The sequence below is a fragment of the Spermophilus citellus genome, assembly GCF_964194105.1.
Source record: "Spermophilus citellus genome assembly, chromosome: 18".
NCBI classification, from domain to species: Eukaryota; Metazoa; Chordata; class Mammalia; order Rodentia; family Sciuridae; genus Spermophilus; species Spermophilus citellus.
In genome coordinates, this window is record NC_138200.1 from 13,670,014 (window position 1) to 13,697,863 (window position 27,850).

The window sequence follows — 27,850 nt, forward strand, 5'->3', positions numbered from 1 at the left end:
GTTTTCTGTACTTTATATACTGTTTCACACAATGCACAATAAATTTCCTATATGTAACAGTCTTGAGCTCTGTTGATTTTATTGGGGGGGGGGTAATGCACATCAAAATAAACCAGAAAAGATTGTGAACTATATTATGATCACTATCAGGGCTCAGGCAAGGGAACAACATAAAGACAGAATCTACAGAAGTTTGTTACAGCCAGAAACAAGGCAGAGGAAACTGTAAACTTACACCTACGGGCTTGTGCCAGATGTTGGGCAGTTTGTTGCTTTTCTAAAACAAAGACATACAGCTGTGTGTTTTTGGATGTCATCCTCTGACCTGTGGTCCCATCACAGTAGTGAGAGTGCCTTCTCTTAGGGTTATGGGGAGAATTTGGAGAGATGAGGAGGGTGGGTGAGTTGGGGAGCAAGAGGAAGAGCTCAGCTCTCAGACTGGTCTTGCCTGTCCAGTAGGGGGAGCTCAGTGGGCCACAAGGCAGAGCTTGTAAGTTGGGGGGATGTTGCCGAAGCCTGACATCCTGGGAGTGATGTCAATGTCTGCCACGGGGACCAGTGAACGTAAAGAGAAGTTCTGAAGGATGGAGGTGGAGTAGAGGAAGAGTTCCATGCGGGCCAGGGCCTCCCCCTGGCAGATGCGTTTTCCTGCAGGCACAGAACAGGGTGGGAGGTCAGGTCATATCTGCTAGGTACTGAGGGCCTGGGAGGCATCTGGCCTGATCACCCCAGTGGGCCTCAGCTGCCTCATCAGCATCTCAAGAGTCATGACTGAGTCCACTTTATAGGGTCATTAGCAAGACTCAGTGGGCTCCTCCTGTCCATGCTCAGCTAGGACCTGCTTCTTAGCAGGGCTCAACACTGGCAGCTACTTCTCTCTGCCTCAGATTCATTGATTCCAATGGAAAGTTTCTAAAGGACCCAAGAATTTCAAACTTCCCTTCATTTCAGTTCCTCAAAGATTTTTCAAAAGTATGAAATTCAAACTTCAGTGTCCATAAATAAAATTTCATAGGCTCACACATATGCTCATTTGTTTCAGTGTTGTTGATGGTCACTTCCATAGTACAATAGCAGGGGTGAGTAGTTCAGACAAGGATCACAAGGCTGGGAAAAACTAAAATATTTTGTATTTGGTTCTTAATAGGAAAATTTTGTTGTTCTACTCTAACATTTTTTTTCTAAACATGAGAGCCAGTGGTTTTAATATTCCCTGATTCAGGTATTTTAGGATTTGAGAGTTTCAGGACATAGTCCTCAGCTTCCACTCTGACTTGGGCTTCAAGAAAAGGTTCTAAAATGTCCCTGGGGACACCCATATATTGAAATCTACCAGAGGAGAAAGGCACGAAAGCCTCATTCTTCTTGAAGCGTCCCTGTTCATCCAGGAAGTGTTCAGGATAGAAGGCATCTGGGTAGCAGAAGTATTTGGGGTCTTTGAGGACTGAGCCAATCACAGGAAAGACATCTGTGCCCTGGGGTGAAGAGGGGAGCAATTAGAAGAAATCAGTATTGGAAAGGGGGTGGTGAACCAAGAGTCTGCAGCCATACTAGCCTGGACCCACCAGACCTCTGCTGAGAGCCACAGCCAAGTCAGAATGGCCCCTGGAATTTTGCCAATAGTATTGGTTGAGAGGCAAGCCATTAAGATGATGCTGGATTGATTCAGTTATATATTAGACCTTTACTGTCTGCCTCGGCCTGCTACTTTGGAGTTCTCGCACTACTTTGGAGTTCTCGTGGGGATTCCCGGAGAGTTCCCATTGGTTGGAGAACTGCGGGAGGAGGGATTTCCGTAAGAAGGATTTCCGGTTGTTGGTTCCTGGAGGAGCTGCGTGGCATTCGGGAGAGTTCCCGGGAGCATGTGTGGAGTGTGCTGGTGGAGTTCAGAAATAAAGTTTGTTCGAGCTTCAATGGCTCGTGATTTGTGCCCAGCCGGACTGCGGCATTTGGCGGCCTAGGGGGAACGCCTGAAGCCTGGAGGTAAGTGAGATTGCTCGCCCCTAAGGGAAGGCGAGAGAATGGGTGACCATTTCAAAAAACAATGTGTTCTTGTTTTGATTTGTTTCGTTTTTGTTTCAAGCTGCCTATCCCTAGAACTTTCTCAAGCAAACTGGGAAAAATGGTTGGCTCATGGTTTGAAGTTGTTCGCCCCTGAAGAAGAGATAGAAATAGACCACAAATGCACATGTCAAGAAAATAGGAAAATTGATACAACGATTTTTTGTTCCGTTTTTGTTTCATTCTGTTTCGGTTTTGTTTTGTGTTATCTTGTTGGGTTGCGTTATCTTTATAGTAGATAAGACATTAGTAAAAAACAAACCAAAAGAGTGTTAAGTAAATTGTTAGAGGTTCAGACCTTAGAGAAAGACATTTTATATCAAGTAAGAGAAGGTCTCTCGAGCTAGTTAGACAGAGGAAGAAAATTTAAAGGAAGAACTATTACGGAAAAAGTTACAACAGGAGGCTGCTACTAACACCTTTCTATCACCAGAGGGCATAAGTGTCCAACCAACAGCTCCACCTATAGAGACAACATATGCTATGGGGCCCCCAACCCCTGTAGTTAATAGATGGGATCTTGAGACAGGACCTCAAAGATTAGCATGCCCTGTACTTGAACAGGCAGGAGGGCAGCAAATTCACTGTGCTTTAGATTTCAAAACAGTGAAGCAGTTAAAGGAGGCTGTAACAACCTATGGTCCCCAAGCACCCTTCACTGTAAGCATGGTCGAATCCATTACCAACTTGGACATGACGCCAGCAGACTGGGCTAGCATGTGTAAAGCTGTGCTAAATGGAGGGCAATATTTGTTATGGAAGGTTGCCAATGAGGAATTTTGCATGGAGATGGCTAGGTGAAATGCAGCAGCCAGTTACCCTCAAAGAAATCTAGATATGTTGTTAGGAAAAGGACATTATGAGGGTCAGCAGCAACAAATTGAATATGATCCTGCTATATATTCACAAATTGCTGCAGATGCAGTTAGGGCATGGAAGACTTTAAAATGACATGAAGATTTACAAGGTCAATTATCTGAGATAGTACAAGGAGCTAATGAACCTTACGCTGAATTTGTAGATAGGCTTATTCAAACAGCTACCAGAGTTTTGGGGGACACTGAACAAGAAATGTCATTAATTAAACACCTAGCCTTTGAGCAAGCAAACAGATGGTGCAAGGAGGCCATTAGACCAGGGAAACAAGGAGATTAAAACACATATATTAAATTATGTAGAGACATTAATGAACAAGGGCAAGTTTTGGCAGCTGCAGTACAATAGGCTTTAGATGCCAGGCCAAAAGCATGCTACAATTGTGAACAAACAGGACATTTTAAAAGGAATTTCCCCATAGGAGGAGGGTTTAACAAAGCTAGGTATCAAAGGAGTAGAATACCGGGTATTTGCCCACGATGCCGTAGAGGGAGACATTGGGCTAATGAATGCCGTTCTCAAACCACCACAGAGGGTACTCCATTATCAAAAAACGGTCAAGGACCAGATGTTTACCCACAATATCACGGAGAAAGGCATCGGGCTCCATTGCCAAAAAAACGGACAGGGGGGCCGAATGCTCCAGGGCCCAGGACCACAAATTTACGGGGCAATGGAGGAACCCAGCAACACCATCAGGGTAGTGGCAAGGACATATTATCCATCAATCTCTCATCAGACGAACCAGAGGGAGTGCAGGGTTGGACATCTGCACCTCCACCAGAGCAGTACTACCTCCAGTGGTGGGAGTTCAAATCATTCCCACAGGAGTAAAAGGACCTCTTCCTCAAGGAACAGGAGGCTTATTGTTAGGACACGTTCTACTCTAAAAGGAGTTATGATAAGTCCTGGGGTAATTGATCCTGATTATGAAGGTGAAATAAAAATTATAGCTAGTTCTCCAAAGGGTATATCAGTAATTTCACTAGGAGATAGAATAGCACAGTTATTAATAATACCCAGCCTGCATAATAAATTTTCCAGCCATACTGTACAAAGAGGTTCCAGGGGATTAGGCTCCACAGGTATAGATTGGGCTGTGCTGTCTTTAAATTTAGATTTTTGCCCCATGCTAAAACTAAATATTCAAGGACATGAATTTAATGGGCTACTTGATACAGGTACAGACCTTAGCATCATATCTCATCAAGAATGGCCAAAATATTGGCCATTATAACAAGCCACTCAAATGCTTCAAGGCCTAGGAGTGGCGACTAATCCCCATAGAAGTGCAATGGTTTTAGATCAGAAGGATCCTGAAGGATGTGAAGGAACTATACAGCCATATGTATTGGATCATCTTCCTATAAATTTATGGGGACAAGATGTCCTAGATCAATTAGGTTTGACATTAACAAATAACATCAATCAAAATGCACCCACTATTAGGGCTAGACAAGGTTTTAGGAAAGAAAAAAGATTAGGAGAACAAGAACAAGGTATAGCAGCACCAATACAAATAGATCAAGGAATAGATAGACATGGGTTGGGTTTTCAGAAGGGGTCACTGAGATAATAAAAATTACTTGGAAATCAGAAAGACCAGTATGGGTTCCTCAGTGACCCCTGACTAAAGAAAAGATACAAGCAGCCCACGACCTAGTCAAACAACAATTAGCGGAGGAACATATACAACCTTCTGTATCTCCCTATAAGACCCCCATTTTGTCATTAAAAAGAAATCTTGTAAGGATTATTGCAAGATTTAAGAGCCATTAATAATGAGATGGTTATTATGGGACCTGCTCAATCAGAGATTCCTCAATTGTCTGCCTTGCCAAAAACCTGGTATGTTTTAGCTATAGATATTAAAGATTGTTTTTTTTTTCAATTCGAATTCATCCTGAGGATAGTCCATGTTTTGCATTTACTATCACTGCACTAAATCATGACGGTCCTGATCAGAGATATGAATGGAAAGTACTCCCTCAAGAGATGGCTAACAGCCCAACTATGTGTCAAATTTATGTTAACAAAGCAATCCAACCACTTAGAAATCAAAATCCTAAACTACAAATATTTCACTATATGGATGATGTATTATTAGCACATAAAGATAAAACACATTGCTAGAATGTTATGCCACACTTACAAACTTATTAAAATATATAATCTAGAGATAGCAATAGATAAAGTACAATTAAATTTTCCAATTAATTATTTAGGAGTTCTATTATCCTCAACCATGGTCCGTCCACCAAAAATTCAAATACGAGTAGATCAACTCAAATCACTTAACGACTTTCAAAAGTTATTAGGAGACATAAATTGGATAAGGCCTTATCTAGGCATACCAACAGGAGAGTTGGGACCTTTATTTGATATCCTAAAAGGTCCATCAGATCCAAATTCACCCTGAATGTTAACACCTGAAGCAAGAAAGGCATTAAAAATCATTGAAACATATATGGAAAATATGCATTTGGATAGAATTGATATAAGTTTGCCTTTATTATTTATTGTAATACCAAAAAAAATATTCCTACAGCAGTATTTTGGCAAGAAGGTCCATTATTGTGGATACATTTATCTTATTCTCCTACCACTATTCTTACTAGGTATCCTGAGGCTGTAGGACAATTAATACTCAAAGGAATAAAAGCAGCAAAGGGAGTATTTGGAATTTCTCCCAATAAAATTATTACTCCATATACTATGGATAAATTGATGAGTTACCTAATGAGTTAATACTTTGGCAACAATCATGTGTAAATCTAATGTTTCATTTGATAATCACTTATCATTTAATCCTTTATTGTCTTTTTGGTCTTCGCATCCTGTAGTTTTTCCAAAAATGACAAGAAAAACACCTACCATGAATGCTCCAAATATATTCACTGATGGGTCAAATAATGGTACAGCAGCAGTAGTTACCCCCGATCAAACTTTTACATTTTTAGTACCCAAACAATCAGCTCAAAAGAGCTTAATGCAGTATTACAAGCTTCTCTGATGTTTAAAGATTCTATATTTAATTTATTTTCTGATAGACAGTATATAGTTAATGCTATAGTATCTCTTGAAGATGCTGGTAGGATTTCCCCTTCCTCTACTGTTTTCTCTTTGTTTTCCACTATACAAAGTCTAATCTGGGACAGAAAAGATCCATTCTTTATAGGACATATCAGAGCACATACAGGATTCCCTGGAGCCCTTAGTTTGGGCAATGATTTAGCAGATAAAACTACACATGGCATACATATTTTCTCTATACTAGAAGCTACAAATTGTAATACAAGGTTCCATGTCAATGCTAATGCTTTACAAAAGTGTTTTAAAATAACTAAGGAACAAGCTAGACAAATAATAAAACAATGTCAAAATTGTGTGACCTTCTTACCACAAGTTAATCTTGGAGTCAATCCTAGAGGACTGATACCTAACCATATTTGGCAGATGGACATCACACACTTGCCACAATTTGGAAAATTAAAATATTTGCATGTTACAGTTGATACTTCTTCCGGATTTTTGATGGGCTCCCTTCATGCCGGAGAAAAAAACTAAAGGTATTATAGCTCATTGCTTACAAAATTTTGCCACTGTGGGTGTTCCAAAACAGTTAAAAACAGATAATGGTCCTGGTTATACTTCTACCTCTTTTATACAATTTTGCTCATCATTTGGCATTACTCTCATAGCAGGAATTCCATACAATCCACAGGGACAAGGCATAGTTGAAAGCGCTCATCAAACTATTAAAATGTACATATTAAAGCAAAAAGAGGGAATTGGAAAGGGGTATATATCCCCCAAAGATAAACTTAAAATAACCCTTTTTACTGTAAACTTTTTAAATTTGGATTCATCAGGGCTTAGTGCTGCAGAAAGACATATGTATCCAAAAAATGTACATAAGCCTAAGGTACTTTGGAAGGATATTCTAACAGGACAATGGAAAGGTCCTGACCCAGTGATTGTCTAGAGTCGGAGTTCTGTTTGTGTGTTTCAACAGGGAGAACAGCAGCCGATTTGGATTCCAGAGAGATTAACCAAAGCGATTTCTACAGACCAAAAAGAAGATGATTTGACTCAAATCCATAACAGCTGATATCCAGAGCTCCAGCTTGGCTATTCTTACATCTGCAGCAGTGGTTCTCCCACACCTAGAGGCTAATAAATAATGAACACCATTAAAGCCTATTTCAAATATAAAAAAAACCTTGGGGCTTGCTTGTGGGAATACCTTCAGACCCATTATGCAAGTTACAGGAAAAAGGATGGGATATCCAAAAAAGAGTCAAACCCAGGTGGTAACCAGGATGTCTTTTTTCAATATCTATTTTATTATTGCCTTTTCCCACATCATAAAGTTCTATTTTATTTTTTGAGCTCATACAGACCTAGGTTAATGTTTTTCTGATCAGTTTTATTTTTTGATTGTGGAGTTTTTAAACATTGCAATGGAGATTTCACATGTGTAAAGCTACAAGGCCTTTACTATTGTCTAATGTGTTGTATGTTATGTGTGCACACTTGTGTTTTGTGCTGTATGTCTGTATGTGCATATGTCCATATATCATATATGAGGAGCGCTCATGAAAAAATGGATCCAAATATTTTTTTATTCACGTGATTTAAATGGTTTAATTTAAATTGGGTAAACAGCTGTTGAGGATTTTTTAATATGTGAACAAATAAGGAGGTTAACAGATCTGTTTGTTTACTTTCACCTTTCCTTTTCATTATATTTAATAATTCTGTTCAGGATAATGTAAATTGTTCAGAAATTGTTTTCTTAGTGCCACTTGGAATGTTACATAATTTTTTTTTTAGCCATCATTGCCAGAATTCCTATCTTCATCCTATTGCCAGTGAAGGCAAGATAAAACCAAACTACAGCTTCTTCGATAGCTATCACAGTAAACTGTATAAACTGATGCATCAATGAATAATAACTCAACAAGTAATGCTCAATCAAAGAGTCGATTTACTTTGGGAGGAAATAGACATATTGATAGATTTCTCTGCTTTGAACTGCTTGCAGAACGTGCTTGGACTATGTATCACTTGTATACATTGTGAACTCTCTGTTGGTGCAGCAAACTGTGGTAGTGCTGGAGTATCTTTGCTGATGGTGTCACTGGTGTTACAATTTTTCCAAAGGAGCCATCAATTGGCTTGGTGTTGTGGCATTTTGTAACCTCCTCCCTTCTTCTTGTGATGGTTGTCGTTCAGCTAAAATTTGGGGGCCAACAGAGGTGAGGCAAAGAACCTCACACCCCGACTGGTGCATAGGCCTGTCCACAAGTATGGCTGTATGCTGGACCGGTAGTCAGTGATGGGTAAGATCCAATTGCAGTGGTACCAACCTAAGACAGGAGGCTGACGTCTTGAGGTCAGCTCATCCGATGACAGGTAAGGACCATATGTGTATTGGACAACCTAACAGGCACAGTCCCTAAGCCACATTGCTTGTTATTTAAACAGAAGGGGGGAGATGCTGAGAGCCACAGCCAAGTCAGAATGGCCCCTGGAATTTTGCCAATAGTATTGGTTGAGAGGCAAGCCATTAAGATGATGCTGGATTGATTCAGTTGTATATTAGACCTTTACTATCCACCTCAGCCTGCTACTTTGGAATTCTCAAGCTACTTTGAAGTTCTCATGGGGATTCCCAGAGAGTTCCCATTGGTTGGGGAAGTGTGGTAGGAGGGATTTCCGAAAGAGGGATTTCCTGTTGGTTGCTGGAGGGGCCGCGTGGCGTTCGGGAGAGTTCCTGGGAGCGTGTGTGGAGTGTGCTGGTGGAGTTCAGAAATAAAGTTTGTTCCTGCTTCAGTGGCTCGTGATTTGTGCCCAAACTGCAGCAGACCTCATCTGATTTTGGAAGCTAAGCAGAGTCAGGCCTGGTTAATCCATGGTAGGGAGGACCACGTGGAGAGAAGGGTGCCATGGAGAATGAAACAGTGAGAGTGTGACCAAACCTTGGGCAGAAAGTAGCCTCGGAAATGAGTGTCCTGGATGACATTGTGGGGGACACCCATGGGCACAATGTCTGTCAGTCTTTGGATCTCGTGGATGATGGCATCTGTGTAAGGCATCTTGACCCTGTCTTCCACTCGTGGCATCCGGTGGGGGCCAATCACCTGGTTAATCTCTTTATGGATCTTGTCTGGAAGAAGGCAGAAAACAAGACAGGCAGGGCAGGAGGAGCTTCTGTTTGCGAATGCCACAAAATTAAGAATCTCCAGCAAATGAGCTCTGAGGTGAAGGCCATCATCCACACTTGACAACGGACACATCAGTGGTACTCAAGAAATGTCCATCAGACCCTGGGAGGCACAGGCCTCCAGCCTGGATGCTAGCTGGAACATTTGACCTGGACTTGGAAACACCAATGAGCCAAGGAAGACAGATGAGCAGGCCAATATCCTGCTTCCGGCTGGGCTTCCACGCACAGACTTTTAGCAAAAAAAAAAAAAAAAGGCTTTGGCTTCGTTCAAACCGCTTCACTAGAAAGAGTGTCCAAATTGGAGATTTTTTTTGTAAGTGAGAAACAAATTTCTCATAACTAGAGTTACCAACCAGACCAGACTGTAGCCGAATGAAGATGGATTCTATTTGATTTTGGCAATGCCTTCAGCTCCATGTGGTCATCAAAGACATCTATACCTCCTAATCCCAGAAGGCTGTGAAGGTTATGTAATAAAGGACAACAAAAGGATAAAAGAGATGTCACAGATGCCATTAAATAAAGGATCTCGAGAGGGAGAGATCAGCCTGGATCATCCAGAAGGGCCCTAGTATAATCAATCACGTGTGTCTATTATAAGAGAGGCTGGAGGACCAGAGTAGGAAAAGGGGACGTGGCAGATGAGGAGGCAAGAAGAGATCTTCACTACTGGCCTTGAAGCAGCAAGAAAGAGCCATGAACCCAGAAATACAAAAGAGGAAGCTGTTAATGCTGGAAAAGGCTCCCCCTTGGTTTCAGTCTCGTCAAACCTCTCTGAACTCCAGGACTTTAAGGTAACATATGTGTGTGGTTAGAAGCTGCCTCTTACAACAGACACCAAGTTGAAGGCTGGTTTACTAGCCCGCAATCCAGAGATTTCAAGATCCCATGTCCTGGCGTTCTGAAGGGTGAAGAGTGATCTACGGTTGTGGACCTTAAATTTTCAAGATTATGTCCTGGTAGGACTGGGAGGTGCCAGACAGGATGGGTCGTTTCGGGGGGACACTCACCTTCCACTTCAGGATGCTTCAATAGCAGCAAAAATCCATAGCGTAGTGTGGAGCTCACTGTTTCTGTGCCTGCAAAGAAGAGGTTGAGTGTGGTTAAGACCAAATTCTTGAGGTTGAATTCTGTGTGGGGATCCTTTTTTTTCCTGAAAGTGAGGAGATAATAAATAGCTACCATCTTAAGTCTTTATTTTCTAATTTTCTCCCTGTGAGTAGCATAGGCATTTCTGAAAAGGCAATAGATAGTTAAAGTAAGTCTGGGAGAGGAAAAAACCAGAGCAAAGGTCCCGAGTCAGGAGCTGAGGTCCTGACACTGGTGTGTTAGAGGAAGAACAGAGCAGAGGGCACTGCGGCTGGAGTGAACAGAGAAGGAGAGCAGGAGGGAGCAGTGCCTTGTAAAATTTGAAGGTTATAATTATAAATATTAGAGTTTATAATTTTAAACTACCAAGCACTCTTTCTTTGTTTCTATTTACTTTTTTGTTCGTCCTTTTTAGATATGCATGACAGTAGAGTATATTTTGACACATTATACATACATGGAGTATAACTTATTCTAATTAGGATCCCATTCTTGTGGTTGTACATGATGTGGAGTTTCATGGTGATGTATTCATATATGAACATAGAAAAGTTATGTCCCATTCATTCCACTGCCTTTTCTTTTCCTATCCACCCCTACTTCCCTTTATTCTCCTTTGTCTAATCCAGTGAATTTCTATTCTTCCCCTCCCCCCTTGTTGTGTGTTAGCATCTGAATATCCAAGGGCTAAGGTTCTATAAGATAAAAATAGAAATTTACAGATGTCTAAAATTCTTAGAATCAATGATGCAACATATATAGCCGGTAAATTTTTACATCTCTAAGACTTTAAATTTTTTAAAGTTTGAGATCCAATTTAAAAAAAAAAAAACTAAGCTTCTAGGAGCCAGGGTTGTGGCTCAGTGGTAGAGCACTTGCCTAGCATGTGTGAGACACTGGGTTTGATCCCTGACACCACATAAAATTAAACAAATAAAAGAAAAACATTGTGTCCATCTACAACTAAAAATATATTTTTAAAAATAACTAAGCTTCTAAATTTCCCAAATTCAAAAACGCTAAAGATTCACTCTGCTTTTCTACAACCATTAAGTCTCTGGCATACATGACTGGAAAAATGTAAGATTTTCAGTTTCCTTGTTACTAAAATTTCTGGATTTGAATCTTATTTTTGATAGAAAAAAGGTGACATATCCATATACAATGGGGAGCTAGTCATCCACAAGGAAGAAGGAAATCCTTCCATCTGCAGCAAAATGGATAAAACCAGAGGTCATTATGTTAAATGAAATTAGCCAGACACAGGAAGACAAATACCGCATATTCTCTCACATGTAGAAGCCAAAAACTCAACCAGAAAGAATTGTCATTACTAGTGATTGGAAAGAAGTGGGTGGAAAAGGAAGGTTGAATTTGATCAGTGCCTGCCTTATGATGTATGGAAATATCACACCAGTGATCACCCACTAATATATGAATTTAATGCATGTCAATAAAAATAAATTTTATTTCATTAACTTAAAAAAAAGTTGAAAGGTTGTGAGAGTTTCTACTTTCATAGTTTCTGTATCCCATCTATGGATAGAGTGAAGCATGGGAAGTAGTACTTGCTCTTTTTGCCCCAACCTCTGCAGAGGGGACTTAAAGGTGCAGATACCCAGAGGAGATGAGAGAAGGGTATTGGGGGAGGGAAGCAAGCACCTGGTGCATCTTGATGAGAAAGCAGTCGATGAAGTCTCGGGGATGGTGGGGGTCAAGGGATGCCTCGTTGATCTTCACTCTGGATGCAACAAAGTCCTTAAGATCCTCTATCATATAGTAGAGGTGTTTGTGTCTTCCTGGCAAATATTGCATGATTCCTGAGTACATCTCATAGAGCTGCGGGGAACAGGCAAAGAGGATTATTTAGGAGTGGGTACTGGTCACCAGGCGGGTTGTGTCTAGAATCAGGGAGCTGGGCTCAAAATGCAGTTCTGGGTCTGGGAACCAGGTGTGGCTTTTGGCTTCCTAGAGATTTGGGCATATTGATAGTTGTCTTCCAGGGCTGTGGGGAAGATTAAGTGAGGTACAGGCAAGTGCCTATTGAACTCAGACTGGAAGTGGGCAGAGAAGTAACCAGTGGTACCTGTGCCCAGGGAGTGCTCATCTCTATGAAGCTCTCATTGATCATCTGCAGCAGGTTTAGGAATTCCTTGTCCTCATAGTCAAAGCAGCTTCCAAAGACAACCAAACTGATGACACTGGAAACAGTATGGCTTAGGAAGAAGGTGGGATCGATGGGGGCACCTGGTGATGGAAATTGTCTATGTTGGAGGTGAAAATTAGTAATCAGGGATATGGAATCATTCATTGGTAGATTTGGGTCCTGTATCTACTGCTTAATAGTATATGTGAATTAGTTCATTTGGAAGTTTGAGTCTAGATTTCTCAATCTGCAAACTGGCTTAAAGACCACCTCATTTGTTCATGCAGATTCCATGTTATGATCCATGCAAAATGCTTAGCACAGGGCCCGACATGGATTTAACACTCAATAAATGCTGGTATGGCTTAATTATTTTTTGTTATTGTTGCTTACATGCAGTTGTGGATAAGAGTCACAAATTTGGGGCTAGGGTTGTACTTAGTGGTAGAATGCTTGCCTAGCACATGTGAGGCACTGGGTTTGATCCTTAGAACCATATAAAAATAAATTTTAAAAAAATGCATTGTATCTGGGGCTGGGGTCATACCTCAGTGGTAGAGTGCTTGCCTAGCATGTGTAAGGCCCTGGGTTTGATTCTCAGCAACACATATAAATAAATAAAATAAAGGTTCATTGACAACTAAAAAAAAAATAAACAATGGTCACAGATTTGGGAGGAAAGCAATGGTAAGGGCCATATTTTAAAAGGAAGGACTGGCGGTGCAGCTTAATAGTAGAGTGCTTCCCTAGCAGGCATGAGTCCCTGAGTTCGATTCCCAGCACTGAAAAGAAGGAGAAGGAGAAGGAGAAGGAGAAGAAGAAGAAGAAAAGAAGGAGAAGGAGGAGGAGGAGGAGGAGGAGGAGGAGGAGGAGGAGGAGGAGGAGGAGGCCTGGATTCTGTCTAGCTCTACCATGGATTCCACTTAGGCTATGAAGGAAATCCTTCCCAAGACCTCAGCTGCACCATCTGTAAAATGGAATGCAGGTCAAGGAAGTAGATTTGGGAACAGCTGCTTCAGAAAAATGTACATATTTACAAGTGCACATTTTGACAAATAACTTGTGAGGGTACATGGCCTTTCAAAGCCTTGGTAAAGACCCTATAAATCATCCATGGAATCCAGATGGAAAATCTCTGATTTAAAGAAATCTATCTCTGTTTCTAGCTCTTATCTATTTTTCTTTACATATTTCTCAGCCCCTGGGTCTTTTCTCTCTAGACTTCATTGGTTCCAGACCCTATTTTTGCTTGGGAACTGGAATCCTTTTAAAAGAATAATGAAATAGGTAAAATGTTTCTGATTTGCAAGATGAAAAAAAAATTTTTTTAAGATTTGTTTTCCAACAATATGAATATACCTAACCCTACTGAATTATACAACTAAAACTGGTGAAGATGGTAAGATTCTCCACAATAAAAGTCTATAAACATAATGAAACTTGATCCTACCTCCAAAAAAATACACAAACTCATATATCATCCTAGTCTACATATTATATTATGGGCACACAGTCACAGTGAGATTCAGAGGTAAAAGGTTCTAGACAAATGGTCTCTGGGGGCCATCCATGTTGATTTTTACTATGGAACATGGCTGATAGCTTGGCAAATCTGTAATATTCTCCATCCTCTTCATTTGAGTGTTTTTTTCCACCAAGGTCCACCTTCTATGACTATACTCCCCATAAACACCCAGTCACCTAGTAGCCCTCCCCTGTGACCCCCATACCATTGGTCTTCTGGAATTCCTCCAGCAGGTAGCCAGCCTCCTCCTGGATCCGCTCCTCAATGCTCCACTTTCCCATCCCAAAGTCCTGCAGGATGGTCAGAGAAAAACGTCGGAGAATCTTCCATCGTTCTCCATTGGCCATAGCTATACCTGCCAGGATCTGAGTGTCAGGCTCCTGCCTCCCTTCCCCTCTCTGTGCTCAGCTGTGTGCTAGGCAAGGATGGGGTGGACTATAAAAGTTTTTTATTCTTGAAGAAGTTCCTCTTGACCTTGCAGGCTCAATGGGGAGACTAACATTCCCTTCCTTCAGTACCCTCAATAGCAGTCCAGACTGAGGCAGAGGAAAAGGAAGTCAGGCTAGGAATAATGGTGGGGAGATTAGAGAGAGTTACCTGTAGGAAAGAGCTAGAACTGGGTAAATTACTTAGTGAATGCAGGGGAAGGTGGAAGAGGTAGGATTTAATGCCACATACAGCACCCTGGAATTAGAACACAGTTCTATTTTCTGTGCACCACATGGATTCTCTAGATCAACACATATGTATATACAGAAGCTTGTACTTGTACATCAATACACCTACACTGATGGAGTTACCATGTAGTAAGATTTATTTAGAAATCACCAGCTGTGTGGATTGGTAAATTGTTTAATGACATTTCTGGGTAGATTTTTCAATGAAAGGAAGAGTTTATGACTAGGATGACTGATGGATAGAAGATTGAAAGATGGAGTAGCTAAGTGAAATGTCAATGTGTGGATGGTTTGAGATGAATGGATAATGGTTTGAAGATAGATGGAAAGATTAAGAGATAAACAAATGATGGAAGGATTAAGAAATGGATGGATGGGAGATTAATTGATATATACATAATATAATAGATGTTTGCATATAAAGAATAATGAATATGCTTTGATGGATTTATTGAGTAATGGATAGGAGGAAGAAAAAAGCAGAGAGAGAGAGAGAGAGAGAGAGAGAGAGAGAGATGAAAAGATGGAAAGAATGAAACTGCTTTGGATTAAAGTATATAGGGAGGAGATCCAACATGGCCGCCGGCAAGGAAGCAGCGATTCCAATGTCTCCACATTAACGGGATCAGAAAGACCCTTTGGAACAGCAGCAGTCTACCTACTGAGGAACTTCTAGCAAAATTCCATGAAGAGGGGACCTGCCGGGAATTGGTAGGTTTATTAGAAGTGTCAGTTTGTCCCAGACAAGTGGATCTTGGCCGGCCACGCGGGCGCGGAGGTCCAGCCCCGCAGCCACCAGCCGCTTCAGAAAGCAGCCCGCCCGAACCCGCAGACGGCGCCCGCCACCTCGCCGTCCCGAGAGGCCCCGCTCTCGCTCAGCGAACGGCCACTCCACCCGCCCGGATCTTAGCCACGCGGCCGCAGCTGCCCGGCTCTACCGGCAGCCCGGCGCAGCGAGAAGTGTCCCCGCCTGGCCCAGCAGATAGCCCCGCCCACCCAGCTAACGGCTCCCCCCCCCCGAGACAGCGTGAAGGGAATATAACCAACCCTTTACGAAATAGCGAACTGGGAACTAAAACCAGAGATTGTGTCAGACCAGAGACAAGCCAGTTCCACCCCTCCCTTCGGACACTCCGGCAAGGAGCCAGGGGCCCGCCATAGCAGAGAGGGGAAGTCACCAAAGTTCGGCCAAAGAGATTCCTTCCCAGCGGAATCTACTTTAGCAGGTGTGTGACTCCCACCCACATCAGATACAAACAACCTGGAAACTTCAAAATCTCTCCGTGGGCGTGACCCTATGGGCCAAAGGACTCTCGACCCCCAACTCCCCCTACTGCCAGTGATGAGGGCGTGACTGTAGGGGCAGAGGGAAGCAGAGAAGACTCCCCACCCCCAAATCCCCCAACCGCGAACTGAGAGGGAGTGACGGTAGGGGTGGAGGGAAACAGAGGACACTCCAGACCCCCAACTCCTCCTACCACCAGCAGTGTGGTTGTGACTGAAGGGACTGAGGGAAGTAGAGGGGATCCTAGACCCCCAACTCCTATTACCACCAGCAGCGACACCAATGGTCTTAGCTGCCAGATTCCAAAGGTGTGCCCACCAAAGGGGTACGGAAAAATCAAACAATTGACTCCCAGACTACAGCTCCACAGCACTGGGGCTTAGATGAATGACAATGAGAGTGCTCAGTAGTTAGGGAAATAGAGCACTCGGTGGGGCTGAAAGTGTAACCAAATACTTGGTGAACTGCCTCCGGTGAGCAGGACCTGGCTGGCTGGCAGGAGGAAGGGGAGGAGGGGCCGTAGAAGTGAAACGGCTCTGGACCAACAGGATTGAGAGACTCCCAGGAACCGCCTTACAGGGATTGCTGTTGACACATTGAGGGCAAAACTCAGCCCAGAGGGCACAGCTTTGCCTACGGGAAGAGAAGAAAATGGATCTCTAAGACCTAATTTTATTTCCTATTTCATTTTAACTTTTTCTCTCCCTTTGCCCTCTCTCTCTCCCCTTCCAAGCTTTACGGCTCTTTCCATTCTCCTCTATGCTATCTATCTCCCTCTCCTTCTTTCTTTTCAAGAGCACCTACCTTCCCCTTCCCCCCAACTTTCACCCCAAGCATTACGTCCTCCATTTCGCGTACTGTCTAAATACAAATAGGTGTGTGCCCTTCCTCCGCGCCTGCAAGGTAGCCGGACCTGCAACCCACCAGCAGGTCAGGCCCAGCAACCTGAGAGTGGCACAGCCGCCCCACGCGCCTGCAAGGTAGGCGCACCTGCTACCAACCAGCAGAACAGGCCCAGCGGCCTGCCGATGTGGTAGGCACAGCGCCCCAATTGGAGGAGGAGCAGAGCCCCTGCCCGCGCCTGCGTGGGAGACTTTGCAACTATACAAGAGTAATACAAATATATAGGGGGAATATTCAACAACACAACACTCTCAGTAAGCAGAAATAAACGCGAACAGTATAAAGAGACAAGGAAAGAAAGGACCACAAGCAATGCAGGTCAACTCAACGTTAGAAGAGGTAATTTCTGCAGCAGATGGAATGTCAGATAAAGAATTCAGGAGATACATGCTTCAGATGATCTGGTGTCTCAAGGAAGACATTAGACAGCAAAATCAGACAATGAAAGATCTCTTCAACAATGAAATACAAAAACAAATCCAGGAAGCAAAAGATCAACTATACAGGGAGATAGAAGTTATAAAAAACAAACAAACAGAAATCCTAGAAAGGCAGGAAGCAATAAACCAACTTAAAAACTCAATTGAGAATACTACCAACAGAGTAGAACACTTAGAAGATAAAACATCAGACAATGAAGACAAAGTATTTCAACTTGAAAAGAACATAGACAGCTCAGCAAGACAGTTAAGAAACCATGAGCAGAACATCCAAGAGATATGGGATAACATAAAGAGACCAAACTTAAGAGTCATTGGGATACAGGAAGGCACAGAGCTCCATACCAAAGGAATAAACAATCTAGTCAATGAAATAATACGAGAAAACTTCCCAGACTTGAAGAATGAGACAGAATCCCAAATCCTAGAAGCCAACAGGACGTCGAATGTGCATAATCATAAGAGATCCACACCTAGACACATTATAATGAAGATGCCCAACATACAGAATAAGGAGAGAATTTTAAAAGCTACAAGAGAAAGGAAACAGATTACATTTAGGGGTAAACCAATCAGGATAACAGCTGATCTCTCAACACAGACTTTGAAAGCTAGAAGATCCTGGAATAACATATTTCAAACACTGAAAGAAAATGGGTTCCAACCAAGATTTGTGTATCCAGCAAAATTGAGCTTCAAGACGAAAGATGAAATTAAAACCTTCCACGATAAAAAAAAGTTAAAAGAATTTGCAGATACAAAACCATCTCTCCAAAAAATCCTCAGCAAAACATTACAAGAAGAGGAATTGGAAAATAACAATGAAAACCAACAGTGGGAGGTAGGACCATAAAGGGGGGAAAATAATCAAAGAGGAAAACAAACCATATTCAGTAACATAAATAAACAAATATGGCTGGAAGGATAACCCATATCTCAATAATAACCCTAAATGTTAATGGCTTAATCTCACCAATTAAGAGACACAGGCTAGTAGAATGGATCACAAAACATGACCCAACAATATGCTGCCTACAGGAGACGAATTTGATAGAAAAAGACATACATAGACAGAAGGTGAAAGGTTGGGAAAAATCATATCACTCATATGGACTTCGGAAACAAGCAGGAGTGTCCATACTCATATCAAATAAAATAGATTTCAAGCCAAAGTTAATCAAAAGGGATAAAGAGGGACACTACATACTGCTCAAGGGAACCATACACCGACAAGACATAACAATCATAAATATATATGCCCCAAACAATGGTGCAGCTATGTTCATCAAACAAACTCTTCTCAAATTCAAGAGTCTAATAGACCACCATACAATAATCATGGGAGACTTCAACACACCTCTCTCACCACTGGACAGATCTTCCAAACAAAAGTTGAATAAGGAAACTATAGAACTCAATAACACAATTAACAACCTAGACTTAATTGACATATATAGAATATACCACCCAACATCAAGTAGTTACACTTTTTTCTCAGCAGCACATGAATCCTTCTCAAAAATAGATTATATATTATGTCACAGGGCAACTCTTAGACAATATAAAGGAGTAGAGATAATACCATGCATCTTATCTGACCATAATGGAATGAAACTGAAAATCAACGATAAAAGAAGGAAGGAAAAATCATGCATCACTTGGAGAATGAACAACAGGTTACTGAATGATCAATGGGTTATAGAACACATTAAGGAGGAAATTAAAAAATTCTTAGATTTTTTTTTTATAATTTCTATCTCCTGATAAAGATGCTTAACTTCCTCTTTTATCTGTTTTTGTAATTCATTTTCAATGTGATCTTTAAGGTTCCTTTCCATCTGTCTAAGGTGTTCCTTGAGTTCTTTATATGGCCATTTTTTCTGATGACTCCAGGTCCTCCTGAATATTTAGGCTGTCTTTCATTGTTTGTATTCCTTTTCTTCCTTGCTTTTTTATGCTCATGATACTTCTTGTTCTGTTTGACTGTTGAGTTACTGTTTACTCTTATAAGTTTATTTGATGCTTGGGAGGAGAGGTATTAGAAGGGAAGGGAAGAAGTCACTAAAGAGAGCAAGTGTAGGCAGGTGGAGTTCAAGAGAGGGGGAATAAGAAAGTTGAAAAGAAATGAAAAGACAAAAGAAAAAAAAGTGAGAAGAAAGAGAGAAAAAATGAAAAAATAGAAATTTAAAACAAACGAAAAAAAAATTATAATGGTAATAAAAAATGGAACTTGAAGTTTAAAAAATAATAGTAATAATAATAGAATAAGAAAAATTAACAAAAAAAATTGAAACCATTAGTAAGAAAGTTAAAGAACACAACAACGTCAACTACAAAAAGTGAGAATAAAAAAAAAATACTAATAATAATCTTTAAAAAAATAAAAAAAAATTACTAATAATAAATGCAGTCCTAAAGCTCGATTGAGTTCTCTTCCAGTGGGTGGAGCTATGCCCACTGGGCCAGGCTTCTCCTCTTGATAGGTGGGAGCCAATCACTGTGCCTCAGCTCTTCTTCCCAGACTGTGCGGGTCTCCAGTCCTGAATGCCTGGGTCCTTTTCTTGTGGTTCCTCAATCCGGGCCCCACTCGCCTGTGATGCTTATCACATTACTGTCTACACGTCGGGTCTGCTGCTCCTGGGAGCCCTGTTTTCATGGATGTCTGGGCACACCCTTTCTGTTTGCCTCCCTCAGGCCCTAAGTTTGTAGGGTTTGGGGCTGAGGACCCCCAGCGAATTTGTTTGCCCTCAGGTAGCAACTCCCCTGGTAGGTGGTGCAAGGGACCTCTGTTGTCGGCCCTGGTGGGGGCGATAGCCGGGAATTCTGTGCCGCTAGTCCCACATCACTCCCGATTCCCTGGGTCTGGCTATGGTGCTCTGTTTTTTTGTTTTTTTTTTTTTTTTTACCTCTGTGAGATCATGTGGGCTGACTAGTTATTTCAGCTGGGTCGTTAGTGCTGAGTCACGAGAAGCAGGCGATCCGGGGCTTAAACGCCGCAGATACGTGCTCAGTGTGCGTTTTCTGAGGGGCCCAAAGTGTACGCCCTAGCTCCACGTCAGCTCAGCATTGCCTAGTGATCCTGAGCAAATAGGCTTTAGATAGCAGCGCCGCCGCGGTCTCCGCTGTTCCTCGGCCCGGTGCCTAGCTCCCGGGGCCCAAGCGGCTGCCGCCGCGGCTCTCCAACCACCTCCTCCGGAGCACGGGTCCTCTCGCAGGGGGATGCCGAATGACCCAGCCTTCGGAGGACAGGGCTCGGCACGCAGCCCCGTTTTAGTCTCTAGCTGCTGCAGCTAGACCGAGTAGACAGGGCCCTCAAGGCAGCATGCCGAAAGCAAATATAGTTCTCGAAACACTGGCCAGAGCAATTAGACAAACGAAAGAAATTAAAGGCATAAAAATAGGAAAAGAAGAACTTAAATTATCACTATTTGCGGATGACATGATTCTATACCTAGAAGACCCAAAAGGGTCTACAAAAAAACTACTAGAACTAATAAATGAATTCAGTAATGTGGCAGGATATAAAATCAACACACATAAATCAAAGGCATTTCTGTATATCAGCGACAAAACTTCTGAAATGGAAATGAGGAAAAACACTCCATTCACAATATCCTCAAAAAAAATAAAGTACTTGGGAATCAACCTAACAAAAGAGGTGAAGGATCTATACAATGAAAACTACAGAACCCTAAAGAAAGAAATAGAAGAGGATCTTAGAAGATGGAAAAATATACCCTGTTCATGGTTAGGCAGAATTAACATCATCAAAATGGCGATATTACCAAAAGTTCTCTATAGGTTCAATGCAATGCCAATCAAAATCCCAACGGCATTTCTTGTAGAAATAGATAAAGGAATCATGAAATTCATATGGAAAAACAAAAGACCCAGAATAGCAAAAACAATTCTAAGCAGGAAGTGTGAATCAGGTGGTATAGCGATACCAGACTTCAAACTATACTACAGAGCAATAGCAATAAAAACAGCATGGTACTGGTACCAGAACAGGCGGGTGGACCAATGGTACAGGATAGAGGACACAGAGACTAATCCACAAAGCTACAACTATCTTATATTTGATAAAGGAGCTAAAAACATGCAATGGAGAAAGGATAGTATCTTCAACAAATGGTGTTGGGAAAATTGGAAATCCATATGCAACAAAATGAAACTAAATCCCCTCCTCTCGCCACACACAAAAGTCAACTCAAAGTGGATAAAGGAGCTAGATATCAAATCAGAGACTCTATGGCTGATAGAAGAAAAAGTTGGTTCCGATCTACAGATTGTGGGGACAGGCTCCAAATTCCTTAATAGGACACCCATAGCACAAGAGTTAATAACAAGAATCAACAAATGGGACTTTCTTAAACTGAAAAGTTTTTTCTCAGCAAGAGAAACAATAAGAGAGGTAAATAGGGAGCCTACATCCTGGGAACAAATTTTTACTCTTCACACTTCAGATAGAGCCCTAATATCCAGAGTATACAAAGAACTCAAAAAATTAGACAATAAGAAAACAAACAACCCAATCAACAAATGGGCCAAGGACCTGAACAGACACTTCTCAGAGGAGGACATACAATCAATCAATAAGTACATGAAAAAATGCTCACCATCTCTAGCAGTCAAGGAAATGCAAATCAAAACCACCCTAAGATACCACCTCACCCCAGTAAGATTGGCAGCCATGATGAAGTCAAACAACAACAAGTGCTGGCGAGGATGTGGGGAAAAGGGTACTCTTGTACACTGCTGGTGGGACTGCAAACAGGTGCGGCCAATTTGGAAAGCAGTATGGAGATTCCTGGGAAAGCTGGGAATGGAACCACCATTTGACCCAGCTATTGCCCTACTCGGACTATTTCCTGAAGACCTTAAAAGAGCACACTACAGGGATACTGCCACATCGATGTTCATAGCAGCACAATTCACAATTGCTAGACTGTGGAATCAACCCAGATGCCCTTCAATAGATGAATGGATAAAAAAAATGTGGCATTTATATACCATGGAATATTACGCAGCACTAAAAAATGACAAAATCACGGAATTTGCAGGGAAATGGATGGCACTAGAGCAGATTATGCTTAGTGAAGCTAGCCAATCCCTAAAAAACAAATACCAAATGTCTTCTTTGATATAATGAGAGCAACTAAGAGCAGAACAGTGAGGCTGAGCAGGAAGAAAAGACTAGCATTAAACAGAGACATGAGGCGGGAGGGAAAGGGAGAAAAAAAAGGGAAATCACATGGAAATGGAGGGAGACCCTCATTGTAATACAAAATTATATATAAGAGTTTACGAGGGGAATGGGATAACAAACATGGAGGGAAATGAATTTCAATAGATGGGGTAGAGAGAGAAGATGGGAGGGAAGGGGAGGGGGGATTTTAGAGGATAGTAAAGGTAGCAGAATACAACAGTCACTAATATGGCAGTATGTAAAAATGTGATGTGTAGTCGATGTGATTCTGCAATCTGTATTTGGGGTAAAAATGGGAGTTCATAACCCAATTGATTCTAATCTATGAAATATGATTTGTCATGAGTTTTGTAATGTTGTGAACATCCAATAAAAAAAATTCTTAGAGATAAATGAAAACACAGACACAACATATCGGAATCTATGGGACACATTGAAAGCAGTTCTAAGAAGAAAAATTCATTGCATGGAGTTCATTCCTTAAAAAAAGAAAAAACCAACAAATAAATGATCTCATACTTCATCTCAAAATCCTAGAAAAAGAAGAGCAAAACAACAGCAAAAGAAGTAAAAGGCAAGAAATAATTAAAATCAGAGCTGAAATTAATGAAATCGAAACAAAAGAAACAATTGAAAAAATTGACAAAACTAAAAGTTGGTTCTTTGAAAAAATAAATAAGATCGACAGACCATTAGCCATGCTAACGAAGAGAAGAAGAGAGAGAACTCAAATTACTAGCATACAGGATGAAAAAGGCAATATCACAACAGACACTTCAGAAATACAGAAGATAATCAGAAAGTATTTTGAATCCTTATACTCCAATAAAATAGAAGATAGTGAAGGCATACATAAATTTCTTGAGTCATATGATCTGCCCAGATTGAGTCAGGAGGATATAGACAACCTAAATAGACCAATATCAATTGAGGAAATAGAAGAAACCATCAAAAGATTACCAACTAAGAAAAGCCCAGGACCGGATGGGTATACAGCAGAGTTTTACAAAACCTTTAAAGAGGAACTAATACCAATACTTTTCAAGCTATTTCAGGAAATAGAAAAAGAGGGAGAACTTCCAAATTCATTCTATGAGGCCAACATCACACTGATTCCTAAACCAGACAAAGATACTTCAAAGAAAGAAAACTACAGACCTATATCTCTAATGAACCTAGACTCAAAAATCCTCAATAAAATTCTGGCGAATCGGATACAAAATCATATCAAAAAAAATTGTACATCATGATCAAGTAGGATTCATCCCTGGGATGCAAGGCTGGTTCAATATACAGAAATCAATAAATGTTATCCACCACATCAATAGACTTAAAAATAAGAACCATATGATCATCTCGATAGATGTGGAAAAAGCATTCGACAAAGTACAGCATCCCTTTTTGTTCAAAACTCTCGAAAAAATAGGGATAACAGGAACATACCTCAACATTGTAAAAGCAATTTACGCTAAGCCCCAGGATAGCATCATTCTGAATGGAGAAAAATTGAAGGCATTCCCTCTAAATTCTGGAACAAGACAGGGATGCCCTCTCTCACCACTTCTGTTCAGCATAGTTCTCGAAACACTGGCCAGAGCAATTAGACAGACGAAAGAAATTAAAGGCATAAAAATAGGAAAAGAAGAACTTAAATTATCACTATTTGCAGATGACATGATTCTATACCTAGCAGACCCAAAAGGGTCTACAAAGAAACTAGTAGAGCTAATAAATGAATTTAGCAAAGTGGCAGGATATAAAATCAACACGCATAAATCAAAGGCATTCCTGTATATCAGCGACAAACCCTCTGAAATGGAAATGAGGACAACCACTCCATTCACAATATCCTCAAAAACAATAAAATACTTGGGAATCAACCTAACAAATAGGTAAAAGACTTATACAATGAAAACTACAGAACCCTAAAGAGAGAAATTGAAGAAGATCTTAGAAGATGGAAAAATATACCCTGTTCATGGATAGGCAGAACTAACATCATCAAAATGGCTATATTACCAAAAGTTCTCTATAGGTTTAATGCAATGCCAATCAAAATCCCAATGGCATTTCTTGTAGAAATAGAGAAAGCAATCATGAAATTCATATGGAAAAATAAAAGACCCAGAATAGCAAAAACAATGCTAAGCAGGAAGTGTGAATCAGGTGGTATAGCGATACCAGACTTCAAACTATACTACAGAGCAATAGTAACAAAAACAGCATGGTATTGGTACCAAAACAGGCAGGTGGACCAATGGTACAGAATATAGGACACAGAAACCAAACCACAAAACTACAACTTTCTTATATTTGATAAAGGGGCTAAAAGCATGCAATGGAGGAAGGATAGCATCTTCAACAAATGGTGCTGGGAAAACTGGAAATCCATATGCAACAAAATGAAACTGAATCCTTTTCTCTCGCCATGCACAAAAGTTAACTCAAAATGGATCAAGGAGCTTGATATCAAACCAGAGACAAGGCATCTGATAGAAGAAAAAGTTGGCTATGACCTACACACTGTGGGGTCGGGCTCCAAATTTCTCAATAGGACACCCATAGCACAAGAATTAATATCTAGAATCAACAAATGGGACTTGCTCAAACTAAAAAGTTTTTTCTCAGCAAAAGAAACAATAAGAGAGGTAAATAGGGAGCCAACATCATGGGAACAAATTTTTACTCTTCACACTTCAGATAGAGCCCTAATATCCAGAGTATACAAAGAACTCAAAAAATTAGACAATAAGATAACAAATAACCCAATCAACAAATGGGCCAAGGACCTAAACAGACACTTCTCAGAGGAGGACATACAATCAATCAACAAGTACATGAAAAAATGCTCACCATCGCTAGCAGTCAGAGAAATTCAAATCAAAACCACCCTAAGATTTCATCTCACTCCAGTAAGATTGGCAGCCATTAAGAAGTCAAACAACAACAAGTGCTGGCGAGGATGTGGGGAAAAGGGTACACTTGTACATTGTTGGTGGGACTGCAAATCGGTGCAACCAATTTGGAAAGCAGTATGGAGATTTCTTGGAAAGCTGGGAATGGAACCACCATTTGATCCAGCTATTCCCGTTCTGGGTCTATTCCCTAAAGACCTAAAAACAGCATGCTACAGGGACACTGCTACATCGATGTTCATAGCAGTACAATTCACAATAGCAAGACAGTGGAAGCAACCTAGATGCCCTTCAATAGACGAATGGATAAAAAAAAATGTGGCATTTATACACAATGGAGTATTACTCTACATTAAAAAATGACAAAATTATAGAATTTGGAGGGAAATGGATGGCATTAGAGCAGATTATGCTAAGTGAAGCTAGCCAATCCCTAAAAAACAAATGCCAAATGTCCTCTTTGATATAAGGAGAGTAACTAAGAACAGAGTAGGGAAGAAGAGCATGAGAAGATGACTAACATTAAACAGGGATGAGAGGTGGGAGGGACAGGGATAGAGAAGGGAAATTGCTTGGAAATGGAAGGAGACCCTCAGGGTTATACAAAATTATATACAAGAGGAAGTGAGGGGAAAGGGAAAAATAATACAAGGAGGAGAAATGAATTACAGTAGAGGGGGTAGAGAGAGAGGAGGGGAGGGGAGGGGAGGGGAGGGGGGATAGTAGAGGATAGGAAAGGCAGCAGAATACAACAGACACTAGTATGGCAATATGTAAATCAGTTGAAGTGTAACTGATGTGACTCTGCAATCTGTATACGGGGTAAAAATGGGAGTTCATAACCCGCTTGAATCAAAGTGTGAAATATGATATATCAAGAACTATGTAATGTTTTGAACAACCAATAAAAAAATTTAAAAAAAAAGTATATAGGGAGTTAGCAGTAGGTACGTGGGTAACACTAGAAAATAATCCTCCTAAGTGGAAGAGTCAGAGACCTATGTGCTAGGTATGTGTATGAAGATAAGAAATAGGGTTGGCTATTTCTTATCTTCATACACTGGTGCACAAAGATTGTCACACACTAATTCATTGAATGTAAGAACTGAAATAACATAGTAAGTAATCACGTTAGAATCAGATGTCTTCAATTAAAAGCAAAGCGATTCCACCATTTCTGTGGGACATTACCTCATCCTCCTCACCAGTGGTTTTTTTTTATAAAATTAGTTCAATATTAATGGCTTTCTCAAAGGAGTTAATGCAATAATTCCTGTAGAGCACTTATCAAAGAACCTGGAACACACTTAGTACGTTGTAATAATTTCTGGTGATTGTAGTTACCTACCATGACCTTGGAAGTTTTTGTCTAATGTAGCCATTTCTCCACGGCCACTGAACTCATCTGCTCGGTCTACCAGAGCCTCCTTCACCAGTTCATGTCCACACAAAATAACTACTGGCCGCGGGCCCAGGTACACAGTGAACATGGGGTCATACTTCTTTTGGAGCTGGGAGTGAAGCAAGACACCAGAGGACGGTTCAATTAGAGCACTCATAGAAACCAGTCAAGGATTTTAGGGGAGGGAGAATTCAGAGGATATAAATATGGGTACAACAGATCAAGGTAATCTTGGAAGGACTATTGGGGAAAAGGCATGGAAATCTTCACTCCTGGGTTCCTGAGCACAAATCTCCCTCAACTCTTATATGCCAGTTTCCTCATCCGTAAAATGATGGAGCTGGATTACATGAACTCTGAGATCTACACTTCTCTCTCTCTCTCTCTCTGAAATGCTGAATTCCTAGAAGCCTGAGATTTCATGGTACAGAGTCTCAAAGTACTAGTGAAAATCTAAGTACGAGAGTCCTTATGTTCAAGGACATAAGATCCCAAAATCTTGAAACTGTGATTCCAAAGTCCTGAGATCATGAGACTTTTATTCCAATGCACCTGGAATTTCAGAATTCTCAGGTTCTCAGTCTATCAGAGTTTGTTTTAGAAGTCATAAGGTCTACACGTATCTGGCTATATGATTCATTGCTTCTAGCCCCAGGAGAGGAAATGAACAAACTTACCTTCATGAGACACTGAAAAGGAGCACTAGGGCTGATTTGGAGCAGGTTCCCCAGGAAAGGAATCGGTGTGGGACCTGGGGGGAGCTTTCCCCTCTTGTTGATTCGTTTCCAAGCAATGAGGACGAGCAGGCAAGACAAGCAGAGTGCCAGAAAAATGGTGAAGGCCCCTCCCAGCTCCATGGCGCCAGGTTAGATAGTGTCCTGGGCCCAGGTCCTGCATAAATAGGTTCTGAGAGATCAGCTTGTTCTGAAATATGATCACCCTGAGATTCAAGTTTTCTGGGAATGGATACCATAAGGAAAGAGACTGCATTATTGAGGGGAGGGGTTATATAACCTATAGTCTCCCACCTGGATAAAAGTGAATCAAATTCACCCAAGGAAATCTACAGGGGCCATTCCCCTTTCTTCAT

General features: G+C 41.1%; 1 protein-coding gene across 1 annotated transcript; it reads right to left on the reverse strand.

Annotated features, from left to right (window-relative positions):
* Window positions 1–102: 102 nt before the first annotated feature.
* On the reverse strand, window positions 103–27,617 carry LOC308637400 (cytochrome P450 2G1-like; the record flags this gene model as incomplete). Its single annotated transcript, XM_081273703.1, is given in 10 exon segments — window positions 103–648; window positions 1,334–1,475; window positions 8,922–9,109; window positions 10,180–10,318; window positions 10,320–10,322; window positions 11,921–12,097; window positions 12,345–12,505; window positions 14,135–14,284; window positions 26,707–26,869; window positions 27,438–27,617. Coding segments are annotated over 10 exon segments (1,485 nt in total). The 3' UTR covers window positions 103–466.
* Between the last annotated feature and the right edge of the window lie 233 nt (window positions 27,618–27,850).